This window comes from Entelurus aequoreus, linkage group LG04 (genome assembly GCF_033978785.1).
Source record: "Entelurus aequoreus isolate RoL-2023_Sb linkage group LG04, RoL_Eaeq_v1.1, whole genome shotgun sequence".
Taxonomy (NCBI): Eukaryota; Metazoa; Chordata; class Actinopteri; order Syngnathiformes; family Syngnathidae; genus Entelurus; species Entelurus aequoreus.
This window is the reverse complement of record NC_084734.1, coordinates 67,320,198-67,331,524: the sequence shown is the minus strand read 5'-3', so window position 1 is coordinate 67,331,524 and position 11,327 is coordinate 67,320,198. Positions and strand designations below refer to the sequence as shown.

Genomic DNA, 11,327 nt, shown 5'->3' with positions numbered 1-11,327 from the left:
ACAGCCCAAAGTACCGTTCACCTCCCCAAAGTTCATACAGCACATATATTTCCCCAAAGTCCCCAAAGTTACGTACGTGACATGCACATAGCGGCACGCACATACGGGCAAGCGATCAAATGTTTGGAAGCTGCAGCTGCGTACGTACTCACTGTACCGCGTCTGTGTATCCAACTCAAAGTCCTCCTGGTAAGAGTCTCAGTTGTCCCAGTTCTCCACAGGCCAATGGTAAAGCTTGACTGTAATCTTTCGGGAATGTAAACAATGAAACACCGGCTACGTGTTTGTGTTGCTGCAGCCAGCCGAAATACACCGCTTCCCACCTACAGCTTTCTTCTTTGCTGTCTCCATTGTTCATTGAAAAAATTGCAAAAGATTCACCAACACAGATGTCCAGAATACTGTGGAATTTTGCAATGAAGACAAACGACTTAATAGCTGGCCACAAGGCTGTCCCAAAATGTCCTCTACAATCCGTGACGTAACGCGCAAACGTCATCATACCGAGACGTTTTCAGCAGGATATGTCGCGCAAAATTTAAAATTGCACTTTAGTAATCTAACCCGGCCGTATTGGCATGTGTTGCAATGTTACGATTTCATCATTGATATATAAACTATCAGACTGTGTGGTCGGTAGTAGTGGGTTTCAGTAGGCCTTTAAGAACCACTGCTTTAGTGCTATAGCCTGGCAAACTTCAGTTATGTTCAGTCAATTTATACGGCATTTTTCTAATGTTTTTTTTTTGTATTTGTAGCATTGAATTTATTACGTTTTTCATCTTGCAGCATTTTTACTTTGCAACATTAATTTAATGCAATTTTGGGGGGGGATTTTTTTGTGTGGGTTTTTGCTTTTACATAAGTTTTTTTGCACGTTTTTTGATCTTGCAGCATTTAAGTGATTGCAGTGTTTACCCCTTGCATCTTTTTCATTCTGTTGGTTTTAGATGATTTTGTACGTGGCCGCACGTCGGCCACCGTAAAAAGAAGGCCTGCGGCTAATCCAAGTTGCACTTTTCCCTTCAAGCCCGCACATGTGTCGGGGATGCAACGTGAAGGCAAATGACAAACCGGGAGAGGAATAAACATAAATCCAAGCTGCGGGTTATGATGACAGAGAACATGTGATTTCTGTTGGTCATACTTCTCCATTTCCCGGCTGTTGTCAGAGATTTCCATCAGCGGCCAAACCAACCGTGCTGTAAACACAGCGCTCATTTGTTTTCTCCTCAGAGCAATTATATCATGTGATTTAAAACATTTTAAATAGAGACTGTGCCGACTTTTATTTGTGTAAAGCGGATCTATTTCATGTCGCGCAGTAATGTAATAATCCCGAGCTGTCATTACGGCGCAACCCCACACCCCCATGCTCGCCAAACTCCATCGGATCTCCGCATTTATGAAAACCAGACCGGTGCGCAAAATCACCGTAAAAGAAAAAAAAAATGGAACTTTCTCCACCAGGGAAACAGGAGACAAGGGACGGCTTTAAAAATGAATATAGGAAATGTTTGCTTCAAGAGTAATATTTTACCTTCCAGATGGTCTGTATTAACAGACTTCAATATTTATACCTGCAATTAGTGCTCTGAAGTGATCATTTAAGCACCTCGTTAACCTCACAAGACCTGGAAAATGTATTTATTTGCATTAAGTCATTAGGGGTGTGGGAAAAAAATCGATTCGAATTTGAATCGCGATTCTCACGTTGTGCGATTCAGAATCGATTCTCATTTTTAAAAAATTGATTTTATTTTATTTATTTTTTTTAAATTAATCAATCCAACAAAACAATACACAGCAATACCATAACAATGCAATCCAATTCCAAAACCAAACCCGACCCAGCAACACTCAGAACTGCAATAAACAGAGTAATTGAGAGGAGACACAAACACGACACAGAACAATCCAAAAGTAGTGAAACAAAAATGAATATTATCAACAACAGTATCAATATTAGTTACAATCTCAACATAACAGTGATTAAAAATCTCTCATTGACATTATCGTTAGACAATTATAAAAAATAAAAACAAAGAACAATAGTGTCACAGTGGCTTACACTTGCATCGCATCTCATAAGCTTGACGACACACTGTGTCCAATATTTCCACAAAGATAAAAGAAGTCATATTTTTGGTTCATTTAATAGTTAAAACAAATTTACATTATTGCAATCAGTTGATAAAACATTGTCCTTTACAATTATAAAAGCTTTTTACAAACATTTACTACTCTGCTTGCATGTCAGCAGACTGGGGTAGATCCTGCTGAAATCCTATGAATTGAATGAATAGAGAATCCTTTTAAATCTGGAAAAAATCGTTTTTTAATCGAGAATCGTGTTGAATTGAAAAAAAAATTGATTTTGAATCCAATCGTGACCCCAAGAATCGGTATTGAATCGAATCGTGGGACACCCAAAAATTCACAGCCCTATTATCCACTGTTTAAAATGAGTTGAACAATATATATTTTTTCAAAGTATTTTTATTGTCAGTTGTCTTAATACGAATATATGCACATATAACAAAATAAATAAATAATTAAATAAAATATGAAAATAAAAATAATGAATGAAGAAGTTTTTTTTTTACACAGATTATAACATGTAAAAACAAAATACATACAAAGTCAAATCAAATCAAGCTTTATTTATAAAGCGCTTTTCATACATAAAAGAAATGCAAGGCAAAGTGCTTTTACAAAGTTAAAAACAATACCCCGGTGACCCATATCCCCAATTATCACATACGTACAAACGGACAACAATACCAAACACAAACACACACACACACACACACACACACACACACACACACACACACACACACACACACACACACACACACACACACACACACACACACACACACACACACACACACACACACACACACACACACACACACACACAAATTACACACATATGCAACTGGACCAATGATTGCATGGCTGAGTATACAGAGGAGACAGGTGAGTAAACACTATCACAGGAGCCATCTGCACCAGGAGGTCATCAGACCATGGCTACCAGGACGCTGACACAAGAGCGCCCCCACAAGCACGGCCGATAACTCCTGAGGCAGGTGGCTCATCTGAGCGTTGAAAAATAAAAAAATAATAACACTTGTAAAATAGTAAGAACCATGCGTAGAGATAAATAATAAAATACAGGTGAGACATATGAAGATTAACAGGAAAAAAAATATATACATACATACAGTAAATAAATAAATAAAACTAAATACAATCTTGCATAACTAATAGGATAAAAACTAAAATACAAATGACTTCAATAAAATAATTAATATCCGGTAAAAGCCCAATCAAAAAGGTGGGTTTTAAGCCTGCTCTTAAAAGCATGAAGAGGCTTAACATTTTGAATAAAACAAACATAAATAATTTACTATAATACTAATGTTACCGGCTGGCCTGGGAACGCCTCGGGATCCCCCGGGAGGAGCTGGACGAAGTGGCTGGGGAGAGGGAAGTCTGGGCTTCCCTGCTTAGGCTGCTGCCCCCGCGACCCGACCTCGGATAAGCGGAAGAAGATGGATGGATATAATACTAAAGCAATTTTCTTATGCTCAATCCGTCCAACATTATCATTAAAAAAAAAAATACACAACTTTTTTTCAGTAGAGTATTATAAACAATGTTTTTATAGGCGTCTTAAAAAGTGGGCCGATATACCAAAAGCGCACACAGACTATTGGACAATTGCCCCTTAAGGAGGACGTAAATATACATTTCATAAATCCAATTAACTTTAAAAAAAAAAATCAATATGAACTCGTTATCGATATTCAATATTAACTTTTTATCGATATGGTTTTAATATTAAAAATACCACTTTTCACGTTATTTCAACATTTTACGCACGAATAAAACATCATTATTGTTGGTTGTGGTGAAAACTTATGCTGACTTGGAAACAGTTTCCAATATTAAAAATGGACTGTGTTCATATATCTGGGGGGGGGGGGGGGGGGGGGGGGGGGGGGGAAGGACATAAAGTTGTGCATGGGCCTGCACGCGTGTGAGGAATGCGCATGCATGGATCTTCCCTCCCCCTATGACGCACGGAGCGGAACCAGGGAACCAAGCCCGCCGAGGCATGCGTGGGACCTCTCAGAAGGATAAAGGGGAGAGGGGGGATAATGTCGTGTGCAAGGAGAGGCGTGTCAACAATCAAGGATTTGGATGTGGGGTATCTCGGAGTGCGCATGGAATGCAATCGGATTAATTACGCAGCGCAAAGGATCCAAAGGGAGAGGAGGATGACTCCCTGAGGTTCTAACGCGCCCTTTTCCCGTTCTGAATGAGCCCGAATACTACAATCTGGCGGGTGCAGAGTCAAGTTTGGGACGGATACACACCACGCAGGATGTCATCGGCCAAGATGCAGGGTCTCAGCTCCAGGGCGCACGCCTTTTCTGTGGAGGCGCTGGTGGGGAAACCCTGCAAAAGGATGAAAGTGTCAGAGGACTCAAGTTCACATGAACACATGTCGGACATCTTCCCCGGTAAGACAAAAGGGCATATATATATTTTTTTTTTCTCTCCACAAAATAGACCTAAAAAAAATACTGTGTTTAGTAATTAAATTAATTTAAATTGCATTTATTTAAAATCTGTCACTGGTCTTCCAGTATTGGAAAAAGTTCAATTGTTTCACTTGCAGGTTCACCAGAGGCTCCAAGGAACGTGCAGGATCCAGCAGCAAGGAGGCCTAAGGACAAGTCCTGTGACGCGGATCCGTCCCAGAAGGCCGAACCGCCCAAAGAAGAGATTAAACCAAACCCCAGTGAAAGTAGACCGAATAGTGAAGCCCACGTTGAGCTGCAGGGCTCCGAACTTTGGAAACGATTCTTCGAGATCGGCACCGAGATGATCATCACTAAAGCGGGACGGTAATCTGAATACACACTCTTCCATCACATAGTATCCATGCAAACTTTTGGGCATAAAGTGTATTATTTATTATTAGACTTAGACAAACTGTATTGATCCACAAGGGAAATTGTTCCACACAGTAGCTCAGTTTCAAAGGATGGAAAGGGTAAGGCTGGAAAGAATAATGCATGTATAAAGTAGATAGATAGATATATAGATATATATATAGATAGATAGATAGATAGATAGATAGATAGATAGATAGATAGATAGATAGATAGATAGATAGATAGATAGATAGATAGATAGATAGATAGATAGATAGATAGATAGATAGATAGATAGATAGATAGATAGATAGTACTTTATTGATTCCTTCAGGAGAGTTCCCTCAGGAAAATTAAAATTCCAGCAGCAGTGTACAGAATTGAGATAGAATTTAAAACAATTTAAAAAGTAAATAATGGAGGTATACATGGAAATAAAATAGAAAATATAACAATAACAATAAAAAATAAAAAATAACAATAAGAATAAAAATATAACAGTCAAAATAAGAATGTAACAAGAGAAACTATAGGCAGTAGTATAAAATATAACATATATGTAATATGTATGTATTATATGTACAGTATATAATATATACTGATATATTATTATATTATATTATATTTGTACATAATATATACAATATATAACAAATCCCAATTACCATGTGCAATATTACAGTATATGTAACAGCTGCAGCAAAAAAACAAAAAAAAAAAGGCAGCAAAAAATAGAAAGTAGATCCAGCAGAACATAGACATCATAAACAAAGAGAGGTAGCTAACATAGAAGCGGTCAGGTAATAGACATTGTTATTGTATTAATACATACATAGTGGTTATAAACACTCACCATATAAAAAAGATCAACAATTTATTATATTGTAATCTATGAACATGCTTTTATTTTATTTAAAAAATACTTCAACTCCTACAAGCATTATGTGAAATATATTAATAGAAGCAATAATGCAATTAGGTGCATATGTATTGATTTAAAACAGTCAAGAGACTTGACAAGAAACTTTGTCATTCGATTTAATTCTAGATTTATTCGACTCTTAACCGACTTTATCTTGAAACAAACCTTGCAGCAAAAGCATTGAGTGGACGTTAATATAATCTGCAGGAGAATAACATTTTAATATATAGGCATAATATATGTACATTGTCTTTTAAAAATAAGTTATTACCGTAACCACTTATTTAATGAAATTCCTTACCGAGAGAACACGTCATGAAATCACGTGAGTGGTAATGTCCCCTCCATACAGTGTGGGGCCCCTCAGGCGCCACCACTTGCACGGCTGCAAAATGGAACATTGTATACTATGTTGTTGTATGTATACAACACATTTAATTAGTTGATAATCATTTACATTCTTCACACCACCAGGAGAATGTTTCCATCGGTGAGAGTCAAAGTGCGCAACCTGGACCCCCGCCAGCAGTATTACATCGCAATGGACGTCATGCCCGTGGATTCCAAACGTTACAGGTGAGATTTTTTATTTTATTTGATTTTTTTAGGCTTATATGCGATTTTGTTATTAAGATTATTTATTGACATTCCCATAGGTATGTGTACCATAGCTCCCAGTGGATGGTGGCAGGAAACACGGACCACTCCTGCATCTCCCCGAGGCTCTACGTGCACGCAGACTCGCCGTGCGCGGGAGAGACTTGGATGCGCCAAGTCATCAGTTTTGACCGAGTGAAACTCACCAACAATGAGATGGACGACAAGGGGCATGTAAGTCAATCATGTCCCACTCCTGCAAAAAAAACAATATTTTTGTATGAATCTTGCACATCCACATTTAACATTTAGCTGCCATTGGCTGCATATTTCAAATACGGATGACTAAGACAGTTTGGTTGGATCTAATCCTCTACAAAGAAATGCATATTGAGTCATGGAAGTATATGCAGGCAGTTTAAATTCACCCTACAAATTATGCTGAGATTCATAATTCTTCTAGAAAAAACAATGAATGCTGAAAACATATTTTGTTCTTCTTTCAAGTATGGTTGGAAATGTGTTAATTATTTTAAAAATGCTTTGAAAATGTTTCTATGTGATTGTGATTCAGTAGTAATCATTGTATATTTAAAAAAAATCAGAAAATACATTTGAAGATGCTAATTTCTTTGTTCGAATCAAAAATGTGTAAAGTGCCACAGTGTCTGATGTCATTTTTTCTCTACTGCTCGCTAGTGTTACCATATCTGAGTTATTGTGCAGAAATATGGGGAAATAACTACAAATGTGCGCTACATTCGTTAACCGTTTTACAAAAAAAGACCAGTTAGAATACTACATAATGTTGGATACAGAGAACATACAAACCCTTTATTTATTGAGTCAAAAATATTAAAGTTCGGTGATTTGGTAAAATTGCAAACAGCTAAAATGATAAACAAAGCAAACTATAACCTGCTACCCAAAAATGTACAACAATTCTTCTCAACTAAAGAGGAGAAATATAACATTAGAGGAAAAAATAATTTCAAACATTTGTATGCACGTACAACACTTAGAACCTTTAGCATATCAGTATGTGGAATTAAATTATGGAATGGATTAAGTAAAGAAGTTAAACATTGTACTGATATGATCCAGTTTAAGAGGTTGTTCAAAATAATAGTGCTTACAAGAAGAATAATTATGAGAAATACTTTCAACCTTATTGAAAGTAAGATATTCTTCATCTCAGTATGTTAATAATGACTGAATTAATTAATTACATATTACAAAACTGTTGTGTATACTAATTCACAGATGTTATTTTATTATATAAAAAGGTCAGTAAATGATTCTATATATGTGTAAACGCTCTGAAGTGGGAAAGGGGTAGGATTAAATAAGCTTTGCTTCTTCCTACTCCTTTTCAGACATGATGATAAGTGAAATTATATGAAATTGTGATGTACTATACTGTAAGTGTGTTCATGTTCGAAATAAACTAAAAGAAAGGAAATAAAGGAAATGTTGGTAAATTGATAAAGCATTTATTTAAATAAAACAACATGCCAATTTACAATGTAATGTGTAATTGATGTTAATATTATACATGCATGCAAACGATTTATGTTGAGGAGAGATATAGCCTTAGAGAAAAATCTAATTTAAAACATTTGTATGCTCGTACAACACTTAAAACCTTTAGTATACCAGTATGTGAAATTACATTATGGAATGGATTAACCAAATAAATCAAACAAAGCACCAATATGATTCAGTTTAAGAGACGGTTCAAACTACAAGTGTTCACAAAGTACACAGAACAATAATTATGATGAACATCTTGAACCCTTTTCTTTTATTGAGACAAATATTATTTATGTATTTAATATTTGTTTGCTTACTATGGTATATTATTTATTTATTATTTATTTGTTCACTGTTCTGTTACAGAGAACAAGGGAATTGGATAAAATTGCTATGGTATGAAAAGGGGTAGGATTAAATAAGCTCTGCTTCGTCCTATTCCTTTTCAGACGTGCTGTAATGAAACAACTGGAATTGTGTGATGCATTACATTGTATCGTATGCATGTTCGAAATAAACTGAAACTGAACTGAACTGAACTGAATACAATACTTAAACGTGTCCTAAATAAGCCGCAAATACCCTATGCTTTCTTATGATATATTTAAAAATAATAATAATGATAATAATAATAGTAAGAAGAAGAACACGAAACATGCAAATGTTCTAATTTGAGGTTCAGTAAAATCATATTTATTTTGGGCCTACTTTAAAAATGTTCTGTTTTCTGTAATTTTCTTATTTGCTGCTTTCCATTTTCTCATTTGACATGTTTAGACTACTGGTTAAGCTATTTGATTACATCACTTCAACTTTTAGGGAAAGTATGATGGATGTTTTCCCCTATTTCAAGATATACGGTCATGCTCAATTCTGCATGTGCATTTACGGAAAATTTAGTTTTGGTTATGGATTAAATTAGAGCTAATGCAATATATCACCTTCTCTTATTCCAGATCATTCTGCAGTCCATGCATAAGTACAAACCACGCGTGCACATCATAAAGCATGACCCTCGGATGGACTTGTCCCAGATCCAGTCGCTGCCCGCTGAGGGAGTGTACAGCTTCTCCTTCCCAGAAACGGAGTTCACGACCGTCACAGCCTATCAGAATCAACAGGTAATGCTCACTGAAACTGCATGATTTCATGCTAAAATTGTTTGCACAGTAATTACGTACAAAGCTCTCGACCAGCCAAGTTTGCCAGATATATTCCAAAAGCAGATGTGTAGTGATTGTTATGCGGTGCCCAGCTCTGTACTGTCTGACCTCACAAACTCCTAATCTTAACATCATGAAGGTGGCGAGGCTCACTTCCATGTAGTCTCTGCAATGTCATAAGTTGTCCTGGTTTTTTTGTGGGCGCCTGTTGCTCATAGTGACATACTGTGTGTGTATAGAGCTGACCCTGCTGTTGGCTATACCTTCCGCCAGTAACACACGTCCACTGCGAGCTCTTTTCAGCAGGATTCATTTTTATGACCAGTGACTGTGTTATTATAGAAACTCAATAACGAGCTACGACCGGGTTGCCTGCTGGAGTCCAGAGCCTATTAGGCAGTGAAAAAAAACATCTCCCCAAATTTCTTTATGACACGGCAGATCACTATGTTGTTATAAAACTCTGCATCGTACTGAAATGTTGTAAAAAATGACCTTGTTGTTATCCGAGCGCACAACTAACATGTCTTCCCCTCACGTCTGGCCAAGATCACAAAACTGAAAATTGACAGAAACCCGTTTGCCAAGGGCTTCAGGGATCCAGGAAGGAACAGGTATGGGAAACCTTACCGAACATCAACACTTCTTATAGCTGTAGAAAGTACTTCATTACAAGGCCCAGGAGAGATGTTAAGTCAAACCACAGACTTGTGATAGCACATAAAACCCTCATATAAAGTTGGCATGGGCAGTGCAGCATTCCACCTGGAAAATATGTTTCCTGCTTCTGCAACCTTGATGTGTTTGTCTTATAGGGGTGTGTTGGACGGTTTACTTGAGTCTTATCCTTGGAGATCTCCTCTCAGCTTGGACTTAAGGCCATTTGCCATACAGTTTCAAGGTATCCTACAGCGGCTTGCATTACTTCTTTCATTCCAAACTGTTGTCATGTATGTTTCTTGCATCTACCAACAGGCAGGTTGGGATCCTCAACCAGCACTGCTTCCCCGCTTAAAAGTCTCCTTCCCTTCTCGTCTTCTTCATCGCTTCCTCCGTTCCCCACGCTCTCATGCCAGGACGCTGCTCTTCACACCTTCGCTCTGCCTTTTTACGGGAAAACCTCGACGAGCCCCACATTGCCAAGCAGAGCCTTCTCCTCTCTGGGAACAGACAGACTCAGAGGCCTGTCACCAGTACCTTCACTAACAGACCTCCCGCTCTTCTCTGTGATTCAGGGGAAAAAAGCTCCCAACTGTCAGGATCCATGTCTTTCTCGGTCCCCGGGGAGCCCCCATTGCTTGATCCCGCTCCACAGGCCTCTATGCGCTCAAGGGTCTGCTTCGTCTTTACTCCCTCAACTCTCAGACACCACTGGCCCATATTGTCTATACCGCTACAGCTTCCCCCTGAACTCTCAACTCACTGCTATTTCCCGACACACTAAACTATCTGAAGACAAGACAGGAGGCCGACTGCACCAAACTTCGTGGCACCTGGCCACTGACCACCTCCTCTAAGCATCTCAAGCCCAAGGAGGGTAACGGACAACGCAGAAAGGTCCGCCTTTACGTGGGCAAAACCAACAAAAATAATTAAAAAAGACCTGTCAGGGATGATTTAATGTATGTTTTAAAAATATTTGGATTTTTCACATTCTGAAGAGATATCTCCAAACTGTGCCAATTGGCCAGAGCAACGGGCTTAAATGGGAACTGCACTTTTTTGAAATTCTGCAGATACAATCCTTATGTAAGACAAGAACATATGTTTTTCTTTTTTTAAGCATTGACTCGCAAATAAACATTAGCAAAAGTCAGTTGACAATGAAGCCAATGAGAGTAGTTCTAATCCCCCGACCAGTACTCAAAAAAAACTCCAGAAACCTCTGTCAACATGCTATATACACACTGTAAGTACAAACCCCAAAACCAGTGAAGTTGGCAGGTTGTGTAAATCGTAAATTAAAACAGAATACAAATCCTTTTCAACCTATTATTATTATAGAGGTTTATTTGAAATAAGGACAGATACAAAAACATAGACATCTGAAACAGTTATCCGATGCATGCATCACAGTGAGTATATTCAATTGAATAGACTGCAAAGACAAGATACTTGATGCTCGAACTGAAAATGTTTTTGGTTTTTTTGCAAATA

The 11,327-nt window shown here is 37.7% G+C and overlaps 1 protein-coding gene and 1 long non-coding RNA gene across 7 annotated transcripts in view; one reads left to right on the top strand and one right to left on the bottom strand.

Annotated features, from left to right (window-relative positions):
- Positions 1 to 2,397: 2,397 nt before the first annotated feature.
- The window catches only part of LOC133648954 (uncharacterized), a 35,149-nt gene continuing 26,219 nt past the window's right edge, over positions 2,398 to 11,327 (bottom strand). For 3 of the 6 annotated variants that reach the window (XR_009825955.1, XR_009825953.1, XR_009825952.1), the window contains one exon: positions 4,022 to 9,112. This is a non-coding gene — a long non-coding RNA (uncharacterized LOC133648954). Of the gene's footprint in view, positions 3,545 to 4,021; positions 9,113 to 11,327 lie in introns of those variants that run through there. The other 3 variants (XR_009825954.1, XR_009825957.1, XR_009825956.1) reach the window with 3 other exon arrangements.
- On the top strand, positions 4,904 to 10,748 carry tbx22 (T-box transcription factor 22). Its single transcript, XM_062045531.1, has 7 exons — positions 4,904 to 4,925; positions 6,352 to 6,453; positions 6,534 to 6,708; positions 8,964 to 9,128; positions 9,720 to 9,784; positions 9,986 to 10,071; positions 10,146 to 10,748. The coding sequence occupies exons 2-7, from the start codon at positions 6,356 to 6,358 to the stop codon at positions 10,685 to 10,687; spliced, it is 1,131 nt and encodes a 376-aa protein (XP_061901515.1). The 5' UTR covers positions 4,904 to 4,925; positions 6,352 to 6,355; the 3' UTR covers positions 10,688 to 10,748.